General features: G+C 43.1%; 5 protein-coding genes across 7 annotated transcripts in view; all 5 read right to left on the reverse strand.

Moving 5' to 3' along the window:
- Positions 1–572, reverse strand: part of LOC134182571 (uncharacterized) — a 5,215-nt gene extending 4,643 nt beyond the window's left edge. The window contains exon 1 of the mRNA XM_062649991.1: positions 358–572. Coding sequence (XP_062505975.1) covers positions 358–564 — 207 coding nt within the window. The 5' untranslated portion in view covers positions 565–572. The remainder of the gene's footprint in view (positions 1–357) is intronic.
- A 5,272-nt stretch (positions 573–5,844) lies between these two features.
- Positions 5,845–8,400, reverse strand: LOC134182576 (uncharacterized). Of its 2 annotated transcripts, none has more exons than XM_062649996.1 (3): positions 8,160–8,400; positions 6,425–6,490; positions 5,845–6,363 (listed from the first exon to the last, which is right to left on the reverse strand). In XM_062649996.1, the coding sequence occupies exons 1-3, from the start codon at positions 8,385–8,387 to the stop codon at positions 6,100–6,102; spliced, it is 558 nt and encodes a 185-aa protein (XP_062505980.1). In that variant the 5' UTR covers positions 8,388–8,400; the 3' UTR covers positions 5,845–6,099. The 2 variants fall into 2 exon arrangements, with proteins under 2 accessions (XP_062505980.1, XP_062505981.1); XM_062649997.1 differs by having other exon boundaries at positions 8,155–8,400.
- Positions 8,401–13,624: 5,224 nt separating this feature from the next.
- Positions 13,625–16,271, reverse strand: LOC134182615 (uncharacterized). Of its 2 annotated transcripts, none has more exons than XM_062650045.1 (3): positions 16,021–16,271; positions 14,271–14,330; positions 13,625–14,200 (listed from the first exon to the last, which is right to left on the reverse strand). In XM_062650045.1, the coding sequence occupies exons 1-3, from the start codon at positions 16,189–16,191 to the stop codon at positions 13,934–13,936; spliced, it is 498 nt and encodes a 165-aa protein (XP_062506029.1). In that variant the 5' UTR covers positions 16,192–16,271; the 3' UTR covers positions 13,625–13,933. The 2 variants fall into 2 exon arrangements, with proteins under 2 accessions (XP_062506029.1, XP_062506028.1); XM_062650044.1 differs by having other exon boundaries at positions 14,262–14,330.
- A 964-nt stretch (positions 16,272–17,235) lies between these two features.
- On the reverse strand, positions 17,236–19,988 carry LOC134182272 (uncharacterized). Its single transcript, XM_062649668.1, has 3 exons — positions 19,692–19,988; positions 17,839–17,910; positions 17,236–17,773 (listed from the first exon to the last, which is right to left on the reverse strand). Exons 1-3 carry the CDS (start codon positions 19,917–19,919, stop codon positions 17,507–17,509), a joined length of 567 nt encoding a protein of 188 aa, XP_062505652.1. The 5' UTR covers positions 19,920–19,988; the 3' UTR covers positions 17,236–17,506.
- Positions 19,989–22,324: 2,336 nt separating this feature from the next.
- The window catches only part of LOC134182325 (regulator of nonsense transcripts 3A-like), a 3,632-nt gene continuing 956 nt past the window's right edge, over positions 22,325–25,000 (reverse strand). The window contains exons 4-12 of the mRNA XM_062649724.1: positions 24,164–24,259; positions 23,999–24,103; positions 23,652–23,749; positions 23,561–23,593; positions 23,403–23,446; positions 23,228–23,342; positions 22,908–23,159; positions 22,715–22,778; positions 22,325–22,654 (exon numbers count right to left, since the gene is read on the reverse strand). Coding sequence (XP_062505708.1) covers positions 22,575–22,654; positions 22,715–22,778; positions 22,908–23,159; positions 23,228–23,342; positions 23,403–23,446; positions 23,561–23,593; positions 23,652–23,749; positions 23,999–24,103; positions 24,164–24,259 — 887 coding nt within the window. The 3' untranslated portion in view covers positions 22,325–22,574. The remainder of the gene's footprint in view (positions 22,655–22,714; positions 22,779–22,907; positions 23,160–23,227; positions 23,343–23,402; positions 23,447–23,560; positions 23,594–23,651; positions 23,750–23,998; positions 24,104–24,163; positions 24,260–25,000) is intronic.

Below are 25,000 nucleotides of genomic sequence, written 5' to 3' on the forward strand. Positions count from 1 at the left end.
AGCTGTAACACCAAAGGATTCGCTCTACTGGCATTTTCATTCTTGCCGCATTCAATTTCTTTGACATTCAGTCGACTGATTGGCCGTTCGTTCTGTGAACTGATTGATTGAACTCAGTGACATGACATGAAACCAAATGGAATCAAAATTAAAATTTGAAATTGAAAGTAAGAGATATAAAATATAATTAAGTAGAAATATGATTAAGTAGAAATTTGATGTCTAAAGTTAAACTTTGCCTGCAGAAAAATAAATTTATTAAAAAATATAAATTCTGAATCAAAAATTTGAAAAATAAAAAATGAAACTGAAATGGCCAGAACGGATCTACGGACATGCAGAATCATTTAGTTTTACCAGAATTCCTGTTGTAATAGACATGGTGAAAGTGTACATTTGCATCGCGCCGCCGAATGTCAACCCATTGGTATGTTCCTTCAAGTATTTAGCGCCGTAAAATTGAAGAAATTGCAAAGCTATTCCCAAGAATGCACTAATGATGCACAGAAGAAGGTAGACACGCCTTGAAGAGTTTGACAAAGACGGTTGCTTGGTGGGTCGCATGTTGTAGTAGAAGATGATGGAGCGAAGAAATCACAAAGTAGAATGCGCGATGAGTAGCGGAAGTTGAGATTAAGTAGACACAGATTCGTAGCGCGCGCTAATCGAGGCACGTGGTTTACTAACTCTGACAAATTGCAGACACAGGTAGGGATATTGATATGTGAAACTCTGCATGTTTTATGACTTTCTTTGACAACGTTTTCAAAGCCTCTTGCTGGCATGCTTTGCGCCAATTACGCACGACTGTTCTGGAGACTACTATAGCATTCTCTAGTAAAACAAACGGGTTTTTGGGCGTGGACGCAGATTCTAATTCTCTAGTCAACGAGTTTCGGTCCGAGCGCTACATGATCCGTGCCTTTCTCATGCACTCTTTTTCCTACAGGCCTTGCAGACTTCACGGCACTGCGTAAAGGCTGGTTCACAATAGACGTATGCACGTTCACAATATGCATCCGATCCGCGCGCGGCGCAGCGGATCGCTGTTCACAATATGACGGAGTGCGTGTGCGCTGCGCTCTGATGACTATAATTAGATTACGTACTAATTGTCACATGACAATATCTAGCCACGTGACTATCACAATATGTCTACTAATGCAAAGAAACAGACAAGGAAGCCGTCTAACGGCTTCTATCAGAAGCTCTTCAATGCTGTCCATGGCACGCGCCCTTGACTTGAATTCCCGGACATGGCACTCTACATCTCGTGACCAATTAAACATGTGCGGTGATTGGAGAACTGTAAATTACATTTCCTGTTTGGCGTACGACGTTTCCGGTCGAGCGCATCGAAATAGAGCTGATCCTATTGTTGCGCTCCGCTCTGCGCCACTGCGCTCCGACGGCGGCATCCTTTGATGTTGGCGCACACCGTTGGATCGGATCGCAGCGCATGCATATTGTGAACATGAGTGCGTCTATTGTGAACCAGCCTTAACGCAACATTGCCTTTTATATAATCAGGGACGTAGCCAGGCATGTTTCGACGTTGCCCGGAAATCCGCTGAGAAGGTGGGTGTGTCTACTGCGTATGCCCCTCCTCCGATTCGCGAAACTGTATGTCTTTAGAAAATACATTACAACGAAGAAACGAGAACAGTCGTTGCTACTGTCACCGTCGTTTGGCTTCGTCAAGAGAACAGAAGCTGAAGGCGAAACAACAGTTAGCTCGTTTGCTGCCTGTGTTTTGCGCTATGCGCTACTAGGCTAAGTGCAGGTCAGTCGTGAAGCATGTATTATGGGCTAGCTGACATGCACTTAATTCATCAAATAGAGCTCATATCAATCTTTGTCGCAACAGGCCTCGGCAGTCGTTTCGTTTGTCTTCCGCGTCATCTTCTGTACTTTCTCGATCGACTTGCAGTGAACAGTCAACTCCGGTTCATTCGGCAGCCTGCTGCTCTCAGTCTAACGATTGCCCTGACCTAGGAAGGTACAGTACGGATTATCTTTGCTCACTCACTGATGAAAGGAAGTACTGGCTTCTCACTAGCGCCTTCCGGCCAACTTCCGAATTCAAGTTTCCTAGCAAGAAAGAGTACGGTAAAACCAACATCCATGGTTAAAGAGTATTGTACCCCTATACTGGACAGTTGGTAACGACTCCCATGACATGTTGTACCTAAGCGAAACAAACACTTTCAAGAACATAATGTGCAGGCGACTCACAGAGTAGCAATGGAGGATTCTGCAGCATACATAGGCCAAATGGAGGACGGACATTCGTCTGTTGAGCAGCAGTTGCAAACTCAAGCTTTCGATGTCATTCAGAGAAACAGAGCCATTTTGAGGAGTATTCTCAAAGCAGTCATATTCTGTGGTAGGCACGACATTGCTCTAAGAGGTCATCGTGAGAGCAAGCTTGCAACAGATGAGGAGTCTAGGCATGTGTGCAATACTGGGAATTTTCAAGCACTTCTTCGGTTTGGTCTGGATGCTGGTGATCAAATTCTCAGGGAGCACCTTGCAACTGCACCTAGAAATGCGCAGTGTCACTCTCCAACTATCCAAAATGATTTGATTGCAGCTACTGGCCAACGGAGACAGAAAAAAATCGTTTAGGAAGTTAAAGATGCCAAGTTCTTTGCAGTATGTGCAGACGAGGATGCTGATGCGGCCAACAAGGAACAGCTTACACTCATCATTCGGTTTGTTGATAAATCAGGTCTTGTTTAGGAACACTTCTTGGAGTTTTTGCATTTGCTTCTGGCGTTAGTGGCGAGGCAATTGCCCAGAATATTCTGCGTAGGCTGGAAAAGCACTTCCTTGATGTCAATAATCTATGTAGACAAGGTATGACGGAGCGGGGAATATGGCGGGAAAGTATCAAGGAGCCGCTCCTCGCATTCAGCGCAATCATCCTAAAGCAATTTATGTCCACTGTCCAGCTCACATCCTCAGCCTATGTATAGTTGCTGTTTGTAAGGTGCAGGGGATTCGCAACATGCAAGACACTTTAGATCATATATACCTTTTCTTCAGGTTGTCTCCAAAACGAGAACAAGAGCTTCAGGTACATATAAAAGAGCTACATGTAGATCAAGGTCAAAGAACAAAACTGGTTAACACATGTAAAACTCGTTGGGTTGCCAGAATGGAATCCTTCCAAGTTTTTATGGAACTACTGCCTTCGGTAATCACTACACTGGAAGTTGTCAGCACTGATCAAGATTGGAATGCAGAGTCATCTACTAAAGCTGCAACTCTTCTGACTTCAATCACGCGGTTTGAATATATAATGGCGTTAGTAGTAGCACATTCCTGCTTTGGCTTTGTGAAGGGTTTGACAGTTTTCTTGCAAGGCAGATCCCAAGACATCTGCTCCGCCTATGTTGAAGTTGATAGCGTCAAGACTGCTCTGTATGAAGTAAGAGAAGACATCGATACTTTCCACAAAAAATTGTACGCCACTGCAGTTGCTTTGGCGGAGACGATCAATGCTTCATTACTTTCAATTTCACGCCGTTGTGCTCGACAGACTTTTAAAGTAATTTACCGGTCCTAACCCCGGAAGATTATATAGAAGGGATTTAACAGTTCCATTTCTGGATGAAAGGATAACACATATTAATAGTCGCTTCTCTGAAATTCAGAAGAAGGCGATGATGGCTCTGTCGCTCGTTTCATCTGTCCTAATGAGTCCAGAGCATGAGCAAAGCACGACGGACCTTGCACACCAGCTTGCCGAGTTCTACCCGGACGACCTCCCCAATCCATCAACACTTCAGCAGGAGCTACACGTATGGAAGTGGAAGTGGAAGAGCTTTTCAGCTGAGCGACCTTCGTCGCTTTCAAAGCCTTTTTTCCATGCTAATGAGGCTATGTTTCCAAACATCTGCCAGTTGTTGCGAATTGTCTCTACCTTACCGGCCACCAGCTGTGAATGCGAGAGGAGCATTAGCGTCCTACGGAGGCTTAAGACATACCTCCGTACAACAATGGCTGAGGAGAGACCTGACTGGGTTGGCACTCATGCACGTTAACTATGGCATGCATCTGAATTTAGATGAAATTATTAACATATTTTCCAGACAACACATCCTCGTAGAATGCTTCTGCAGGATACTTTAGTTAGTGACAAAGAAGGTTCAGAGTAATAGATTATCTTCGGACCGGTTCCATATAGTGCAAATTAATACGTATGACATTGTTGGACGCACACTCGCGACCTAATACTGGCTAGTGACTGTTAAATGTTTAAGCTAGAGGTCAAATCATTACATAAAGCTAAATTTACCGGCGATCCACCCATTGCAGGCGTAGTTCTGGGGCGTGGCTATTGCCGTATTAAATCCGGAAACCCCCTTTTCATATTTTGGTCATTCCTGGCTACGCCTCTGGTATATACCATTGTCTTTATATATAGAGCACCTCATGATGTAGGAAGACGGCAGGTTTGCCATGCAGGCACTCACGATTCGCTACTTCACTCGTACCATGCACCGACTGAATTCTTCACGACATATTAGAAATATTCAGTCGGTGTTAAAAAGAGTCGTTCTTACACCTGGTTTGTTACAAAGATTCTATTTACTTTTCAACACCGACTCATGCAAGCGCCACGATTCTCTGACAAAGTGTTAAGCTCTAACGATCGCATTCGTGTCAGAATTATTAGCCTAGGAATCTTTGGGCCACCGGACCATATTTGATTCTAGCAGCTACTGTTGCTAGTGACTGTCGAATGTCATTAAGATTTGCTTTCTTTGCCAATGGCTGAATAGCCGCGACATACGCGCTGGCACTTGCTGGTGCAATTAGCTCTTAAGTGCAAGCTGGTTTTCTTCTTTTGCTCCAACGTCTAGAGAAAGGATCAAACCATGCAGCAACCTCGTAGGGAATGTAACAGACGCAGCCTTTCGTATTTGCTTCTCGTCATATATATACATGACGGCTTATATAACTAAAGCCGGTGATTTGTATAGTTGGTAGTTTGATTGATTTCTTGTTACAATTTCAACGATTGTGGTAGTTGAACAGTCGTGCAATTGGTTGTATGAGAGTTTGAGATAGAACGTATACGTACGACGTGTGTGTGTGTGTGTGTGTGTGTGTGTGTGTGTGTGTGTGTGTGTGTGTGTGTGTGTGTGTGTGTGTGTGGTGTGTGTGTGTGTGTGTGTGCGTGCGTGTGTGTATTCTTTATATTATATTTTTCAATACCCTAATACCCCAACATCTCTCCCAACATCTCTCCCAATTCAAGTAGGCAAATCCCAACTACCAACATCTAAAACTCCTAATTGCATACGTGCATGTAACATCTTGGCGTTGTAGCACCATAATTTTACACACAACTGTTCTAATACTATTACAGTGTGTGTTCGAGGTAACGGTATCCCACTCATTGATGATGTCTTTGAACATATTTCTTTCAAAGTCTTCAGAGTGAAAGATGATATGAAGCTCAGAGATTCAAAACCTAGTGGATAGAATAAACCACCTGCTATAGAAATACTACTTCTATAACTAAGTAGGTACGAGTTAGCCTCCACTAAAACACATCTTCAGTAACTGTCAGTGGTGTAGGAAAGCGATTACAATTGGGGGCACCACGTACTTTGTATGTAGAAATCAGTGCATGTACACAAAATGGAGGTGGCCGTACCAACCTTGCACAGTTAGGGCCATGTGCTCCCAGTGACCCCCGTTTCCTATACGCTTAATTCAAGTGTAGGGAAACATCTAGCTCTCCGCTACTACATCTCTATAGCTACTTAAATTGTTTTATACGCGCTCTAGAGCATCCAAATTACTCTAAGAGTGTATGTAGGTCTTTCTCTGTGGTCATCAATTCAGTACATTTGAGGCCCAGGTCCAAGCTTGACCGTGCCTCACGCGACAGGGAGGGGCTTGCCACGCTCAAGACAATATTTTGTAAGTGAACACACCTACGGTGTAGCTAACTAATCACCATAGAGAGAACCAGTCGAAAAAACTGATCTCAGCAAACCATGCAACCATCTACCCGACTATGTCACATCTATAGCTGTTAGTGCCTAAAGCGTCCATCTTGCACAAATAGAAAGAATCATATCAGAAATTTCGCTGCACAAATTGCACCTCACTATAGTCCCTCTGAAAATGGCTGTCGTTTCTGGTGCAGTAGCAGCATGCATGTCCAGCAAAGAAGGCAATACACGATTGGACGTAGGAGATAACAGCAGCCACCAAAGCAAGAGAAGCTGTTGCCCACATTTCGGTTGTCCCAAAGTTTGAAGTTTCAATTGTTGCAATTACAAACGTGACAATCGCAACAGTAGCTGTCAGTATCCACCACGGTCCCACCAAAGTCTTGATCTAGAAAGTAAACACAATCATTAAACCACACTGCGACTAGTCACGTGACCAGGTAACACACCCAAGTTGATGGCTTCCTGTCGTGTATCCACTGAACCAGGATTGCCAGAGACGAATTAAGAATGAGCTGCAACAGCAAGGAAACAATGAGAATTGATATTGACACCCGGTAATCTCCCCACACCATGACCGTGAAGTCTGGCGACCTTATAGCAGGGAAAGGCTACCAAACGCACAAGGACACTCTGACCCAGCAAACAGATGCTGGCATGATGTAAAGCCGTGAGACTCATGTTCAGACCTCCTCAGCCCGAGTTGCTTCACCAAGTGTGCTAGCTGTCACACGTGCTAGCTGCTAAGTAGGCATAGGACCGTGTTGTTTCACACATGTTGTTGGTAAATTTATAAAAGTAGGAAGACCAACTACACATGTGAAACCACGTAGTCCTATGCACACGTGACAGCTAGCGCACGTAGTGAAGTAACCCCTCTGGAAGCAACCCATACAACACAAGGGTAGCCTCGCCCCAGATGCAGTGTTGATTGCAGTCCTGGATGCATTTCCATCACCATCCGGACTGCAATCCACACTGCATCTGGGCAAGGCTAACAAAAAGGAGGAGGACTAGGAACGGACAATGTTGCTAACCGGATATCAAGATGGTAACAAAAATTATTTTGTAGCAAATGATGTAATTAGAGCCACACCTACTCCTGATTTTACACCCCTTGCATAGGCATGGGTACAGGGCACGTGCTGCCTCAACTTTCCAGCTGTCAAGTGACCTGCTAATATATAAGGGTACAGACATAAAAACTAACACAGACATGACATACTGCACTAACACTATAGTGTTAATGTTGGTTTCCTATTTTTGTTGTGTAACATGCACCGGTAATCAATAATACACTTTGTTGTGGAGAGCCACGCCCTCTTAGAAAAATGAAAATGTGTGTCCTCTCAACCAAATTATATATATATATATATATATATATATATATATATATAATAAAATATATATTTCTATATAAACCCTCCCACGTGGGTATCTAACACACATTATCCAGAAAACATGTCTGTACAATCTAAAGCCAGTCTATGCAATATAATTTTGGCGTTATATAGCCAGATTTTCACCCACAGTTGTTCATGCATGTTACTGACTGCCTGGCTGACTGTCAAATTTCTTTTGAAAGATAGACGTCGTGCGATGGTCTTCATTCAATACTTCCAAACTGTGTGGTGACCACAGGCCAAGAGATTTGCACACAAGAGGGTGGAAAATACTCCCAGTAGATGTGACATTGGCTTCATGACGTTGGTCTTTTTCCCTTTCTCCAGCTATATATATATATATATATATATATATATGTTCTTACGTCTCTCTGACTGTCTTGTGTAACGAATTCCTGGACTTGTCACTGCATGTGCAATGTCACCAAACCCATTTCCGCCAATAGATATCAAATTTAGAAGGAAAAATGAAGGGGTTGGGTTGTTGTTGGCTACGTGAAACTGTACAATCTTTCTAGCCTCACAAGCCAGGCTCTTCCGTGCAGTCGCTAAACTCAACTCACCCGAATTAAGCGAGGAGGAGCTTTTAGACAAGATTCCGGCAAAAGCTCCTCCTCCTCGCGTGATTCACGTGGGTTTTTTGACTGCGCGAAAGAGCCTGGCCTGCGAGGCTACAACAATAATGGGGGCGTACACCGGATCCGGAACTTTCAGTACGTCTTAGATACACAACACGGAATTCAATATGCGCGAGGCTATCATTATGAAATGCTTACCGTACCAAGAGTCCTGTTGATAGAGGAAGACAGAAAGCGTACCGGCGCATAGATTTCCCAAAGCTGCTCGACATCCAGAAACGGTACCTCTCGTCTATTCTGTGAGCACCGTACAATTGGAGAAATACCAGACCCAGGCCGAGTAGTTCGCAGATGACGCAAAGAAAAACGTAAACGACTGTCCGTCGTCGCTGAAGACGAGAGTAGTTACGATCCACCACAACAGAATTCATAGCTGATCAGGTAATCCTGGTATATTGGCATACGGGCAATAGACGATATAAGGGGGCGAAGATTCTAGAGCATGCGCAATCTCGTTAATAACGCTCACCTTTCGCCGATCTCGCTGTACACGAAGTCCACGTTTCCGGGTCTGCTTCTGAACCGTAGATCATCTTGCCGTTGACTAGGCTTTAAGTAAGTTCACTACTTACCATTTTGTGCATCTTGTGAGAGACTTTGCCTGCGTAGAGACGCCTAGGAAGCCATTTTTTGAATCTAGGCTTCTCGAGGGCTGATCAAGCTGAAGTCGCCTGATTCACACTCTAAACAGATACACGTGGAGTGAAAAGACAGACTACTCATTTCCTAGCGATGGAAGTTCTAGCTATCAGGTGAAGATTTGTGGTAGCGGTCGGGGTAACCGAACATTACACACTATTTGGCTGAATAGGACTACTTGTTTCTCCCATCTAGCGTTTTTGAACCGTGGAACTGTGAAACTGTGTATCTTGTCGAACTAGAGTCAGCAAAAATTCGTCTAGCCTATTCAACCCTTCATGAAAGGCGGAGAGCTCATGAGCATACATCACTTGATGTACCTTGGCCTGATTCTTTGTTTGCTATACAGACTTGGCTGCTGGTTCAATCCTACTCCACACTCAGAGGCGAATCCAGAACCCAATCGAAGGGGGCACAAAAACCAATCAGGAATAGTATGACGTCACATTCATTAAAAGTGATGTGAAATTGCTTTAGTCGTCCATTAAATTAAGGTGACAGATGTGTCAAATTCTGTTCCGAGAAACATGTATAGATATCTTGACTTCGTTTAGAACTACAGAAGACAAGTAAAACTGCAGCAAAGCCTTTCTGGTAAGGAAGCTTTGGTCATGAGATGAAGCAAGTTGACTGGATAATCTGAGTTCATGCACTGACTGACGAAAATAATCAGAAGACGTATTTCTGAAGGGGGCACGTGCCCCCCGGTTCCCCCGTCTGGATCCGCCTGTGATGTCACTGTATCAAGCACATTTCTCGACATGAAATCTGTATAACTTGATTTATCATTTGGAAGTGTGTTGATCGAGAATGCCTTGCCTTTCCTTGCAACGCAGACTTTACAGATGCGAGGTCTTGCTCGAGAACTCTAACCTTGTTTTGAAGTTCCACTATTTCATTTGCTTGCTGTTCAATTATTCGACATAAACCATCAGCATCAGTGACATTTTCGACAATCAACATCTTCACTTCTAGGATCACTAGCCAGACACACGTCTTGATCAACTGCGCCTGCAGATGAGGTAGAACAGCCTCTGCTTTCTGATTTAGACATTACAGCTATGGAATAGCTAGTGCGTGCGTATTGTGTTACTTTAGACATAACTGTTGCTGAGACTTGTAACTGGCATTGCTAATTGTAATAGACAGACTGTAGTGTACGTGTACTGTACTCTGAACCGCGTCAGTACTTATCGAGTGCAAGTTATCACAGTAAGAACTTCGACTTGGCCAATCACCTAGATACAGAAGCAAGCCAGACTGCCTAGAAACAACACGAAACGTCCTACATGTCTGATTACCCCAAATGCGTTCCCAGGTGGCATGATTTCACTCGCCAAAACTAATCCATCACTAGGCAATGAGTAGTTTTGTGCTTCCACTCCACGTGTATCTGTTCAGAGTGTGAAACAGGCGACTTCAGCTTGAACAGCAGTCTCGTACCCTCGAGAAACCGTACTCAAGAAATGGCTTCCTACGCGTCTCTACGCAGGCAAAGTCTCTCACAAGATGCACGGAATGGTAAGTACTGTAAATCAACAAAATTTCGTAAGCATCTAACTTTTGTAAATTTCATAAGCGAGCTCTGATTTACCAAAGTTACATGCTCACTAAATTTTGTCGCTCTGGATTTCTAGTGACACTTTGCCTAGAGTACTGTACGCGCAGGCCCGGATCCGGGAATTTTGAAAGAGGGGGTTCACCGTTAGCAGTTATAATAATTATTTATAGCATTACTAATTTTCTCTTTTCTAATGAAATTATATGAAATTACTGAACCACGCCTATTGGAAAGAGGAGGTTGCTGCAATCCCCTGACACCATTTGGGTCCGGGCCTGACGTGTGTACTAGTAATCGTCACGTGTCACGCGTGCCAGACAGACTAACACTTGTACACATAGGAGGCAGCCTTGTGCCTGTGCATCTTTTATTGTGGATCCTTCGCGCAAACGGGATCCGAAAGATTTCTTGCAAATGGGATCCGAGCCGCGTGCTGATACCGACCGCTTCAACCTCTTCATCGATAACAATGCAACGTCTCTACGCTTACTCTAGTCTAGCAGTTGTATGGCCGCGCTCTTTACGGCGACGCGAAGGGCGTCATTTGCATAATGCCTTTCACTGTGCCAAATGCACCGAAACAGATCACAGATCGCTTTCCAACTATTCTTGCAAACTCTAGAAAATAAAAGAAGTCAACAGAATAAGTTTGGAGTCGCTGCGTTGTTTCCTCGCTTTACTACAAAAAGGATCCTGCTTGTACGAAATTTCTTGCAAACGGGATCCTTTTTGTAGTAAAGCGACGAAACAACGCAGCGACTCCAAACTTGTTCTGCTGACTTCTTTTGTTTTCTAGAGTCTGCAAAAAATAGTTGGAAAGCGATCTGTGACATGTTTCGGTGCATTGGCACAGTGGAAGGCATTATGCAAATGACGACCTCTGCGTCGCCCTTGCTAGAGAGCGCGGCCGTACAACTGCTAGAGTAAGCGTAGAGACGTTGCATTGTTATCGACGAAGAGGTTGAAGCGGTCGGTATCAGCACGCGCCTGGGGTCCCATTTGCAAGAAATCTTTCGGATCCCGTTTACAGGAAGGATCTAGACTAAGACAGGGGCGGCGGAGCCGGGGGGGATGGGGGGCTAGAGCCCCCCCAACTTTATCAACTTTATGCTGTAGAATTTCTGCTTTCTGTAATGTTTACCCTTTCAGCCCCCTCAACTTTCAACTCGCTCCGCCGCCCCTGTAAGAGATGCACAGCCACTAGCAGATATGTACGAGCGGTGCTGTGGTTTTGACATGTCAGCACGTGGACACCTGTGAGATACTGCTATGACATGTACACATGCGTAGGCGCTTAGCAGATACTTACACGTGGTGCTGTGGTTTTGATTTTCTGTCGATTTGATGTTCTGCACAGCAAAGTGGCTATGTATATCAACGCTTACAAAAGTTGGCTGCTCACGAAATGGCGAATTTGGACACTTACGAAAGTTTTCCGCTTACGAAATTTTGTTGATTTACATTATATAGTGAACTTACTTACGAAGTGCGTTACCCTCGAGATTGCGCATGCTCTAGAAGCTCCGCCCTCTATATTTGTTGGTATATTTCCTTGTGGACACCTCTCTTTTGTGTCTGGCAGGTGAAAGTGTCGTCAGCATTTGTGCATTATTTTCTAATCATTTTGTGTAGGTTTTTAGATACAAATTGGATAATTGATGTACCAGCGCGCGTTAATTTATTACTTGTCTAACGCGCGTTACACAACATGTTTTTCTGGGAAACTGGGAAACTGGTAGCAATTGCTCCCTCAACTTTTTCAAGATGACAGACTTAGAAACTGAAAACTGACACTAGCACGTACTGCAGCTAGCCCCATAAAATTTTTGCGACTAAGTCATTTGCTGGGCGTAACAGCGAATTAGCGCGAAAAATATTAATTCTAAAACTCTAGCGACCATATCCTTCTATCTCATTTTCCTACGCCTCTTCTTGTGATACTGTTAATGTTGGTTTCCTGTTTTTAGCTATGTTACATACTTATGTACATTTGAGCTTGTTGTGCAGAGTCAAGCCCTCTCACGCAAATTTGTGCCCCATGCTAGTCCGTGTGGACAACACAATTATTAGGCGCTCGGGTATCCTAATTAGCTAAAGAGTAGAAGCATTTCAACTTTGGTAAGTTGAGCAGGAGAGTGTGAAGGAGCGTACGTGAGAACATCCTAATTAATTAATTTCTCTACGTCTAACTACTGCATTCGCCTCTAGATGCAGATTGTTGACTAGAATGTCAACTGTCAAATAAAATTTATGCTACCGTACTGCCAATTTTTGTAGATTCGTTACTGCATGTAGCTGCATTATCCACCTGAGAGTTCCGTCAAGAGCGTCACGTACTCTGTAGGCGATAACACCACTTATTGAGGGCGTGGTTCGTTAAAATTATTATTGTATTTAATCTCGTGTTATTTGACAATCAAACAGTCCTAAAACATGTTAGTATTGACATGTTACGTGTTGTCTATGACGTCACATCTTCAACTTTATTGACAAGCTCCTCACTTTGAGACCCACGTGACGTCCTTGTTTCCGTACTTGTTGTCTTTCCAAGGGCATCCGGTACTATGAGCTAGGATAGGCGTTACCCCAGTTTTGAGGGTGTGGTTTGTTAGAATTATTACCCGATGCCCGGATATCTGGGGTAAGGGTATAGTAGTCGTCTGACGTGCGACCGACCGTACGACCGTTTATATAAACTCGATTAGCACAGATGCAAATGAAGCTATTCCGACCAATAGACGAGAAGTGGTGTCATTGCTGACCAATAGACCAGACATGGTGTCATTACTGACCAATAGACGAACGTGATGTCATCACAAGGCTCCACCTTTCTTTGTCTGGTAGCTGCTAACGAGAATTCGGCCATCGGTCGTCCATCCTGTACATGGTGTTTAGTCCTTTGCTTTACATAAAGAGTTTAGCACATAGAAACAACGCCTAGTCTACATTTGCACGTGCACGTATTCCCACCAACAACCAGGCATCTATAGTTAAAGAGCGAAGGTGCTGGATTTAGGCGCCATGCTGTACGTGTGGCTGTACCTGACTTTTAACATTTGCTTGTTCCATAGTGTTTCTGCAGTCTGAATTTTCGGTGTGTGGCGGAGCGGCCGCGGTGTTGTTGCAATAATCACTAGTGTCGTACGTCTTCGACATGCAGAAATTTTGAAAAGGGGCACGTGACAGCGAGTCTGTTTGTCGGACGAAGCGACTGACCTGTAACTAGGTTCGCAAGTCTGGAGATGCGGCTTTGCATCTTTGTTTTAGACGAACGCATTGGAAAGCTAGCTGAGACGAGTGGGTTGGGCTAAAACCTCAGTACATGTATGCAAAACATTGTCACGTGACGAGATATGTGATTACATACACCAGCCGAGGATTTAGCACTGTATATTATAACGTGCTGTTCTATTCATTATTGTATTTAATCTCGGATTGTTTGAGAATAAAGCAGTCTAAAACATCGAAATAGAATGAATCCTACTCCAGCATCAGCGTCATGCATATTGTGAACCATGCAAGCTCTACTAATTAATGTATCTTACCCACCCATGAATCCCCCTGAAATTCCTGCAGATCTTCTATGGACTACAGTATGAGTCACCCATATCTACAAACTACCGACACACCTGACCAAGCATCCATAATGTTGCCGTTTCTATCTACTATATCGGTTCACGATTTCTCGATCCTGAACAACCAGATGAAAGCCACTTCCTAAAGAGTTTGCATCTGCATGTAATTGTCACGGAAGTTATTGTTTCTGACACAGTAGCAGCAAGCATGTCCAGCAAAGAAGGCAGCACAAGACAGGACATAGGAAATCACAGCACTGAAAAACACTAGACAGGCTGTTGCCACCATTTCTCCTGATGCTGCCTTTCCTTCTGTCATGTAGTTGACACTGTCTATTGTTGTCATTACAAATGTCACGGTTGCAACAGTAGCTGTCAATATCCACCATGGTCCGACCATAGATCTGAACTAAACATAATAGACATTGGCCATCATTGAGTAAGCATTCAATGTCACTTGATGATCGTACACATTTTACAGAAGTTTCCCTATTGTCTGTCCACTGCACGAGGATCGCCAGAGATGAGTTGAACATGAGCTGTTGAACATTTGTATATATACACAAACCACAATCACAATTGATATATATATATATATATATATATATATATACTATTATCTACATAGATGTGTATGAATCAATCCTAAAGAACCGTGATGGTGGCACCTAGACCAGGTCTGGATAAATGTCATTTCAATTTTAGCAAATTAAGTTTTCTGTAACAATATATATAGGTGTGATAGTATATATGAGATTGATTGGTTCCACATACCAGCAACAGACAATCGACTTTGGAAGTTATTCTTGCACTCTTGCTTCTTTGCTTGACTTAATTCTACTTTCCAGCTCTATAACATGGTCACGTGACCACACCTACAAATGATAGGTATACTTCCACTAGAGATACTCAGCAACTGCCATCTAGGTCTAATCATTAACAATGAAGAGTGCCATCGAATTAGATGTCTAACACAGATGTATGACTGTCATTCCTAGACAACCTCCGACCCATTCTGAATCCACATCTAAAAGCCTCCTCTATGTCTGACTGCATGGCAACAATACTATGATATGCATTGCAACATTTCTGCTAACTATCAGATCTCTCTTTCATCATTCCCTTGATCGACCCAAAGGAATGAATGCTAGAGTCATGCAACATCAAGGCTATTAATTAAATTTAGACATGACACCATGTTTACACGATTTCCCGAGACATACATTCTAAAGTAACCATTCCGCAATTCATGATCAGTGGTATGCCATTTACGCTGTCAAGCACAGCTGTGGCTACAGCTCATCAATTAATGATCAGCTGCACTGTTTGTGTGTCTGTCTGTTTGTCTGTCTGTGTGTCTATCTGTGTCCGTCTGTCTGTTTGTCTCTGTGTGTGTCCGTCAATCTGTCTGTTTGTGTGCCCGTCTGTCTGTCCCGTCTGCCTGTCTGTCTGTTTGTTCGACCCTCGAGATCTCGAGGTCACACATGCGTTGTCCTCGTTACTTGTCATAGAAATCTCTCTTCCAGAAGCAGGGAGAAAGAAAATATTAAAAACTCTAGTAAACCCTAGAAAGTTAAGAAGACCACCGACGTAGCGTGCATGGTCCTCAAGTTTGGAGGCTGATCAATCACACTACAAAGCCACGCCCATTTACTTTTTCTCTAACTAGGCGTGTACTTCAACAGAAAGAACGTCCGCCATGCCGGGACAGTGTAATTGACAAAGATTCATCTTCCTGTTTGGTGACCTGAGGGAAACATGGCGCTTTTCCTTGACACGCTTACAAAGATGGGAAGATGGGAAGCTAGCACCCAGTGCCCCTCCCCATGCCCATCCGAGGCTGCAATCAACACCTCGTCTGGGGCGAGGCTACCATGACGCTACGCTAGTGAGAAGACTTAGGTCATCTGGAAACGGTCCACAGCGTATAGAAGTCGAAAGACCTGGCTTCAACATTAGAGATATTTACATGAAGAAATTTCCCCTAGATAGAGAGGAATGCATCTCTAGATATTGAAACTGTCTAGCTAGACGCCCCTGGGAAAACTGGAGCCTTTTTTACACATTCCCCAGTCCTTCGTTTGTTTGTTTGTTTGCTTGTTATCGACTGGAAGAATGCATTTCATGCCTAGACCAGCTCCCCACTTTCAGGGACCAAATAGTAGAGTGACGCAAGGGTGTCTAGAATGCAAGGCTGTACAACGGAAAGAAATAAAGTGCATACCATACCAACAATCCTGTCGTCAGAGGAAGGCAGTAGCCGTATGCGGCCATGGACTCACCATAGCTGTCGTAGCTGTAGTCATCATAGAACCTGTACCATGCGTACTCACCCCTTGTCAGTTTGTTAGCGCCGTAAAACTGCAGGAATACCATACTCAAGCCCATTAGTTCACCCATGATGCAAAGAATAACATAGAGAGTCTTTCCTCGCCGAGGACGAGGACCGACAGGAGCCACAACATAGGCGGGCTGCAGAATCATTATCAACAGTGTAGGTATCCCGTATCTATTAGGGTAAACAATGAAATCAGGTATTTCGTAGCTATACTTTGCATGTAACGTCTCGTTTACTGTTTGTGGTACTTTGGTACATACAGATTGTACTGTAGAAACAAAACCGTTGACTTGCGCTTGACAATGTAGTGTTGTTGTTGTTGTTGTTGTTGTCGTCGTCGTTGTTGTTGTTGTGTCTGTCTGTCTGTCTGTCTGTCCGTCCGTCCGTCCGTGTGTGTGTGTGTGTGTGTGTGTGTGTGTGTGTGTGTGTGTGTGTGTGTGTGTGTGTGTGTGTGTGTGTGTGTGTGTGTGTGTGTGAGTGTCTGTCTGTCTGTCTGTCCGTGTGTGTGTGTGTGTGTGTGTGTGTGTGTGTGTGTGTGTGTGTGTGTGTGTGCGCGCGCGAGCGTTGCACTTGAACTTTGCAAGTTCAAGTCACCGTGATTTCTTGGGCAAGAAACTCACACACAATTGCCTCTCTCGATTCAGGAATATAAATGAGTACCTGGTTATTGACTGGGGTGGAAAAGGCCCCCCTGAACTGCGACAAAGTCCATCAGCAACTGGAGTCCGGGTGGGACTTCGGGTGCTCACACCACAGTTGGCGTCACAGTCGGAGCTCCTGCGAGTATCTGGTCAGGCTTCAGGAGATTGCTTAGCACGGCCCATAGCTCGTGCACAGGCCCAACCATCTCGCAGGGGCGTGACGGTCTAATGGCAGCTCCCTAGCCATTTGTATGTGCACGTGTGTGTGTGTGTGTGTGCACGTGTGTGTGTGTGTGTGTGTGTGTGTGTGTGTGTGTGTGTGTGTGTGTGTGTGTGTGTGTGTGTGTGTGTGTGTGTGTGTGTGTGTGTGTGTGTGTGTGTGGATGGGGTAAGGGTCTGGCTATGCAAAACTAGTGCGTGCGTGCGTGTGTTGTGATGCTGTCAAATTGCATATGCTTTCACACCGTGGGAAAAATCTGAGCAAACATTCGTATACTCCAGCAGAGGCACTAAAACTAATTCACAAACAAATTGATGATCTTACAGTGTACTCTTACCAAAAATTCCTGCAAGTTAATTATTCATAACAAGATACCATGTGTACAGAGTAGCCTACCAAAAACAGTCAGCAAATTGGCCATGCAGGTATCAATACCATTTAATGCCATTATACACATTCTACCAAACGGTTATGTATCGAGTATCTTCTTTCGATCAACCAAATCAGGACTCCCTCCTATATTGTTTGCATCTGAATATAATTGGCCGGGGTGTGATTATTTCTCACACAGTAGCAGCAAGCATGTCCAGCAAAGAAAGCAGTGCAAGACAGGCAATAGGAGGTCACAGCACTCAGCAACGCTAGAGCAGCTGTTGTTATCATCTCTCCTGATGAGGCACTGCTGACGTGCAGGATGGCTGCACTTTGTATCACTGCAATTACAAATGTCACGATTCCAACAGTAGCTGTCAATATAAACCAAGGCCCAACCAAAGATCTCAGCTAGATAGACGACCATCACTGTGAGCTTAATTTCTAGACAGTTAATGTGACTCATGCATGTATACCCAAGGTAGAGAGGTGGCGCCACTCTTGTCCAACCACTGAATCAGGATTGCCAGAGATGAATTAAAAATGAGCTATAAAAACAAGTGCATGTACAGATCACAATCATAATTGATGTTATACATAATATTATTCAATCTCTAAACTTAAATTTTTATAGAATACAATTTAGATTAGATTTAGATAGTCGATTATTTATTAGCAAATGATGAGTTTTCTGTGGGATACTTGGAATAAAATTTGACTAGTTCCACAAAGCCAGCCACTCACAATAGACTTTGAGAGTGTTTGTTGCACTATTGCGTACCTTTTCAATAGTAAGTTCCAACCTAGTTACGATATAATAAGCGTATGCCCTGTATTCCAATTGGTCGGTTCAGGCTACAACAGTATTGCTGTAACCCTAGCGTATGCGCGCCTTGAGTTAATAATGAGTTCTACCCTGGACACATGAACGCACTGTCAGGTGGTATGTACTCCTGCAACAACTGCCGTTCCAGAAAGTGGGGTACGCCGGTCATGAAGGTCCATAGTGTCTAAATCTTAGGGGTGTGGTAGATTTTCCGACAGTACAATTCTCCTATTCCGTTATCTAGTAACTTTTGACATTTGATACATACTTCATGATTTCATGAGCAGCTGAACAAGGGATAGGTGGAATACAGTAGAATTTAATACAGTGCATGGTAGAACATTTAATATCAAAAGATATAAAAACAATTAAAATATAATATCAAAAGACCTCTAAGAAACCAATTACACCATTTACCTACCATTGAACTCCTCAGTTCTGTTTTTGTCATACTTGCTTTCATAAAACAATGGTAAAGAAGTATGCGTTACATGCTAGCATGATCTACCTATGGCATAGTTCCAAAGTACGTGCTCCGCTGCTCATTAACACCAAGAAGGCAACAGCAGCCTCAGACGCATTTTTATGCTATCAGTCCTAAAGCTCTTGGTCTTGCAGCAGTGGAGAAGGGGAGGGAGATTGAATCTCTCTTTCATGAGTCATCAACAAACGTACGTCTAATATGAATGTTTTTATTAGGTATAAAGCGGAGAACGTTCTTTCAGTCGTTGATGGCACAGAAACTGTGACAACCAGTTTATATTTGCAATGAGCGATGGACTTCCATGCACAGAGAACCAGCTGTGTGTGAGTATATATATATATATATATATATATATATATATATATATTATCGCATCACCATTGTACGCCTATGCGGTCGTGACTTGAAATTTCTGCTTACTCTCCTACTCCACACTCTCAAGTACAGTGAATATTGATCTGGAAATTTATGCCTTGAAGATCATGCTTAAGTTTGGGGACCTGAGCCTCCTCACCCCAGTTGCGACGACTATGGCCGATGTTCCAGATCAAATCATTTATACGAAAAAGTGACTTATAATTATAGATGTCGAAAACAAAAGGGTCATTTAATAATAATTATTGGATATGTAGTTATTACCAAACGGTACTACTCTCGTTCTTAGACAAGTCCCCCTCTGACTCCCCCTCCATCCACATCTTAGTTGAAGTTATGGAATTCCCTCCTTCTGGTTCCACATGACTGCATGGGAATGGCAAACTATGCCTATGCATTGCAACATGTCTGCTGTCAGTCGATCAGATATGCCTCTTCATCATTTATCTTTCATTCCACCACGAGGAGTGCTGAACCCACTGAGCCTGAGGCAAACATGCCACCCTATACACACTTCCAGAGACATGTGTTCTGAAGCATCTATTTTACCATTGCATGGAAGCCTATATTAGAGGCACCTGGCTACGCCACAGCATGCAGGAGGGCAAACAGACTGTGCAAAGCTAAATAAGTGCATAACATACCAACAATCCTGTTGTCAGAGGAAGGCAGAAACCGTAGTTGGCCATGGATTGACCATAACTCTCATTGAACTCATCATGATTCATCAGTCTGTGAGCGCCGTAAAACTGGAGGAATACCAAACTCAAGCCCTGTAGTTCACATATGATGCAAGCAATGAGGTAAATAGTCTTTCCTTGACGAAGACGACGACTGCTAGGAGCCGTAACAGAAGCAGGTCGCATCATCATGGCGAACGTAAACGAGACGATACCCGTATCAGGATGCTCGAGTGCTGCGACTTTGTTTGTTCGACTGTACACGTGACGTCTGGTGACTTACTTTAGTAGGTATACTACTCGTGAGTTGTAGTCGCACATCTTCGAATAAACGCCGCTTTCGTTTAGGTACGCATGCCGCACGCGCTTATGAAAAACCAATATTACTAGATGCCGCCCTCGAATAGACGCCGCACTTCAATTGGCTTTGAACCGTGTGCAACTCGAGGACTTACTTTGTCAGGATAAAACCTTCACAGTTGGCTGTCTCGCAGTATGACACATTTGATGTCTACTAATTTATAAACGCCGCCCTCGAATAAACGCCTCAGTCAGCCAAACGTCGCCCCGTTTAGTCTAAGAAATAAGGTACAGTATGATGTGTTTGTAGAATGTAGAGTAGTAAGCACGTTTCTAACTGTTGAGGTCACTGTGGTGTTCAGGGGGCAATGATTTTATAGAGGTTTGCAGCTTGACTACACAAGAGATCTACCTGTGATTTATTCGATCAATGTGTGCAAAATCTGTCCGCAATACATCTTATCAGTTCTAAAGTTCGAAGTGTCTACTTTTGTGGTAACTCAAGAAACTCCGTCAAGACATACTTCACAACACCTAGAGGTGCAAACAAAGCTCATTGACATCATACTTTGAGGCATTATGTTCAGTGTCTATCGAGAGACTCTGGAGTAGTTCTTTGTTTCTCATTTTCCGTAGTGTTTTAGTGTCAATTCGAGAACAGATTGCCCTTGAACTGTAGACAAGGACTTTGTTGGAGCGCCTATGAGAGATGCCCCTGCAAGCACAACTCCAAATAGTAGATGCCCACGTCTGTGTCTCTACTCCAAAAATTCTTGCCCCAGTAGCAAATCCAGACGGGGGGGGGGGGGGGGCACAAGTGGCAGGTACCTCTTTCAGCCTACCGAAAACATCACAGAGACTCTAATGACTTGATCATGCTGTATGTATATCAATTAGGATAATACACTGGATTACACTGCTGTGATTGATCGTTATGCTGTAAAACAGGCGAGAAGAATGCTCTTGGTAAATCCACTGCAAGACCCAGAACAACCAATTGCAAATAACTGACAACTTGTCCAATCTAGTATATATACTGTATCTGGCATCTAGTGCAGTGCTGATAGTTCAATTAATAGCCATCTAATAACCCATTCACATGAGCACAGCTCCAAACTGAGCCAAGCCAAGCCAGCCTAGGCTAATGAAGCGAGCCAGCCCTTGCTCACACGACGTTCTGACAAAGCAAGCAAGCCAAGTTTTAGTAGGCGTGTCTCTTGGTGCACACGCTAGATACAGACGTCATCATGGAACAAGCTGTCCGTGCTTACTTCTCCCTGGCACTAGAACAGTCTGTGGTATATCGAGAAGAAGTACCAAGCATAGACGTCAACGTCGTCTTCGTTTTGACAGGCACTACACAACCGAACCGAACCAAACCATGCTGGATGGCAACTTGAGGTGGGCCAACTCAGCACTATTCGGTTTGGTTTGGCCGGCATTCACACGACAAAGTGAAACCGAGCCAAATAGTGCCGTACTTTGCTGGCACAGTTACAAATGCTCGTGTGAATGGGGTATAAAACGTCTTTGTCACTTAAGAATTTGGTTCCATTGGCTTGCCATGCAGGTTGTGACCCCCCTTTCAATCAGGTCCTGGATCCATGCCTGTGCCCTGATAGCTTCATGGCAAGACACATACACCATTTTCTTAGTATACCATAGCCTCTCACAATCTCTCACCCCTCACTGTCCATCTTCTGGACAGAGTACTGTCACCTTAGAGCCAGCCCCGATGTGATATGATCTCTCAAACTACTCAGCCAGGTTTGAGTGGGAACTCAATCAGCTTCAGTATTTCAAGATACAGTCAACCCTCGATATAACGACATCATGACATAATGATGTAGATAGCGTGGGACCAAATTGCATGCACACAAAACATGGTACTTCACCTATTGATATAACGACACTGACATACACAAAGAGAAAACAAAGATGCATTGGAGCATAGAAATTTATCTCCCTTGATTCGTCAACATCCAGGTATCCTCCCATATGGGCATCTTTAGCCACGTGGTGTACACGTGAAGTGAGAGCTGCTGTAGTGCTTCGTCTGCTATGACTGCACGTGAACCTGGCCGGTTCTATCCCTAGCTACACGTAAGAGTTTACAGTGCAGTAGCACGTGCAGAGTACACGCAGTCCTAAGATAAATCATGTGCATTACTCTGGCCACCCCACACTAAGATAAAACCACGTGTGTTATTCAGGTTCCCACCCCCACAGATTTGATATAGTGACCTCATGATATAATAACTTCAAATCGCCGATTCTGAGCCTGTCGTTATATCGAGGGTTGACTGTATGTTAACAAAGAGTATTTGACACAATCTTGTACTACACCTTTCAATAGCATGATGGTAGCTAGATTTCTAACTACAGCAATAGCATTCGTAAAGAGCACTCATATAGTTATCATTTTATAAAAAGGTGTATGAGGTATTTGAGTATCTAAAATGACTGATAATGATGCCTAACTCTTTCATCCATCCAATCATTACAATAGAGTTCAACATGAACTAACTGTTAGTGTCGTCACACCTTTCAACCATTCGGTGCGCCTTGTCGATGCCCTTGCCCGCCTCGACCTCGCCCCCATGGTTTACTCGGTCTCTCTTCTCCATCTGCACCACACACAACAGATGCACCTCACAATAGGCACTGATACTCCTCGGCTATCTTACTTGATCGTCCCTCTTGAGCCAGTCTGGCTGCTCTTGGAACGTACACTTCTTGACTGGGACGCCCCTACAATAGCAGAGCCGATGACCAAAATGAAAATGTAGCAACCAAAATACTATAATGTAACTAATAAATTAATTAGTTACAATGTAATACTATTGTCTGTATGTAAATGGTTTGGTTTTGCTGACTTACTCTTGGTTTTCGTCCTTCTCCTTGCTTTACACGAGCACTAGAAGTCGTGTCTACTGACTTCCGAGTGTTTTCTTCCTTTGCACTGGAAGGTCGAGTGTGGGAGCCGATCTCATTGGATTTTGTTTGACCTAAAGTTGGCCAGTCTTGCTCGTGCGTTGCAAAGCCACCAGACTTAGGTTTTGTCTGAGAGGTGAGCTCCTTATCTGGCCAACGAGATTTCTTTGAGTCTGATTGTGCAACACCCTTCTCATGCTGTAAAAATAACAAGCACAAACACAACTGACTACATTTCTGAAATGTCTACGTACAAATATTCACACTTTTATGTCTCTTCTCTCGTCCTGCTTTATTGGACCTTTTTTGACTGGTTTAGCTGATACTGGCCTCTCATTGGCTCCTGTAATATAATCAGACGACTTCCCTTTACCATCTTTCCTAAGCAAATGGCAATACTAATTTATTAGTATACAATAATGTACTAAGTATAGGTCTGACTTGGTGGTTGCTGGCTTGGTTTCACTATGTGTTTTCTTCTCCACCTGTGAGCAGAAACAGATAACAATCACATTAAATAATAGGTAATAAATTATTTAATCAAGTAATAACTGTGACTCGCTTAATTAATTACAATGTAATGAATATAGTCAACTAGCCTTTGCTGAGTCGTCTTTTCTTCTTTTTGATTTCTACAGAATAGGAAGATATTCATTGCAGGTGTCAAAAACAAGGAACAAAATGAAATACCAAAGTTTCGAATTTAGCGCTAGAAGCGTATTTTGAAGAGGACGACTTTGCAGAGTGGTGCTTTCTCCGAATAAAATCCACCAATGGTGTCGACTCAACTAACAATAAACAAACCACACAAATGTAAGCAAACCAGGTGTAGTTGGTAAGAAAGTCTCCTAAGATAAAGCCTTGCTGCATTAATTGAAATCTCATATAATTACTGAATATTAATTAAAGAATATTAAACTCCTCAAGTTTGTGTGTTATTACTAACTCAAGTTCAAACGTTACTGAGACTGCTCCAGTAAAATTTCTAAATGTATTGTACATGGCAGGTAGGCCAACGTGATTGGACATGGTCATACCTGCTTGTTGTTGTCTTGCCTCAATTTGTTCAAGAAGAGATTCAGCAGTTGGAACGCTGGGTGTCTCAGCTTCTAGTGAAGCTAGAAAAGTCTTATAATCCTTGTCTGTAGATTGAAAGAAATTGTCACAGGATGAACTGCATATTATAGTTGTTGGTTGCCTACCAGTTTCTATTGTGCCACATTTGTGGTCTTTAATCTTCTTCGTGTGAGGGATCTTTTGAAGAGGAGCAAACTCAACAACAGCTGGATACTTTCTTCCTACAAAACAATCACTTATAAATTCTGAAGTAAAAATATAGAAAGTATAATTTCTTGAAAAATATTAGTGGAAATACAATACATGTTGCTATTAATCATCATCAGATATGTGGTATGTAACTGTATGTGTACTTTAGTGAGTCTTTCTGTGTTGGTTTAGCAGCATGAATGTTTGGGAAGCAAACTACGTGCACTTAACAGATACAACTAAATTTTCTAGAAATAATTACCGGTACTTAAAAATGAAAAATGCAATAAAATAATTTTTAATTTTTTCATGTCAGTTACCCTTGAAGTTAATTATTTCTAGAAAATTTAGTGTCTCTGTTAAGTGCACGTAGTTTGCTTCCCAAACATTCATGCTGCTAAACCAACACAGAAGTTTGAATATAATATTTTTCATATTCTCTAAGAACTGTGTTGTCTGGGTAGGTACTTTGCATTGTATTTGTTAAACATGGTACACAGACAAGCACCAATTATCTTGGACCAACACGATGACACTGTATGTAGATGCATGATACAAACAGCAGAGTGAAAAACAGATGTACTGTATGATACAAATGTATATTTTCAGTGGTGACAAAATAGAGTACTGCCTGTCTGATTCTCTACCATCTTGGAGTGTGCACTTTTTTTGGAGACAACAGTAAAGGTAACTAAATCAAAATTGCCTAATAAAATCAAGAGTTGTTTAAAAACAACATTGTTTACAAATAGATTGTTTAAAAACAACATTGT

This window comes from Corticium candelabrum, chromosome 7 (genome assembly GCF_963422355.1).
Source record: "Corticium candelabrum chromosome 7, ooCorCand1.1, whole genome shotgun sequence".
Classification (NCBI taxonomy): domain Eukaryota; kingdom Metazoa; phylum Porifera; class Homoscleromorpha; order Homosclerophorida; family Plakinidae; genus Corticium; species Corticium candelabrum.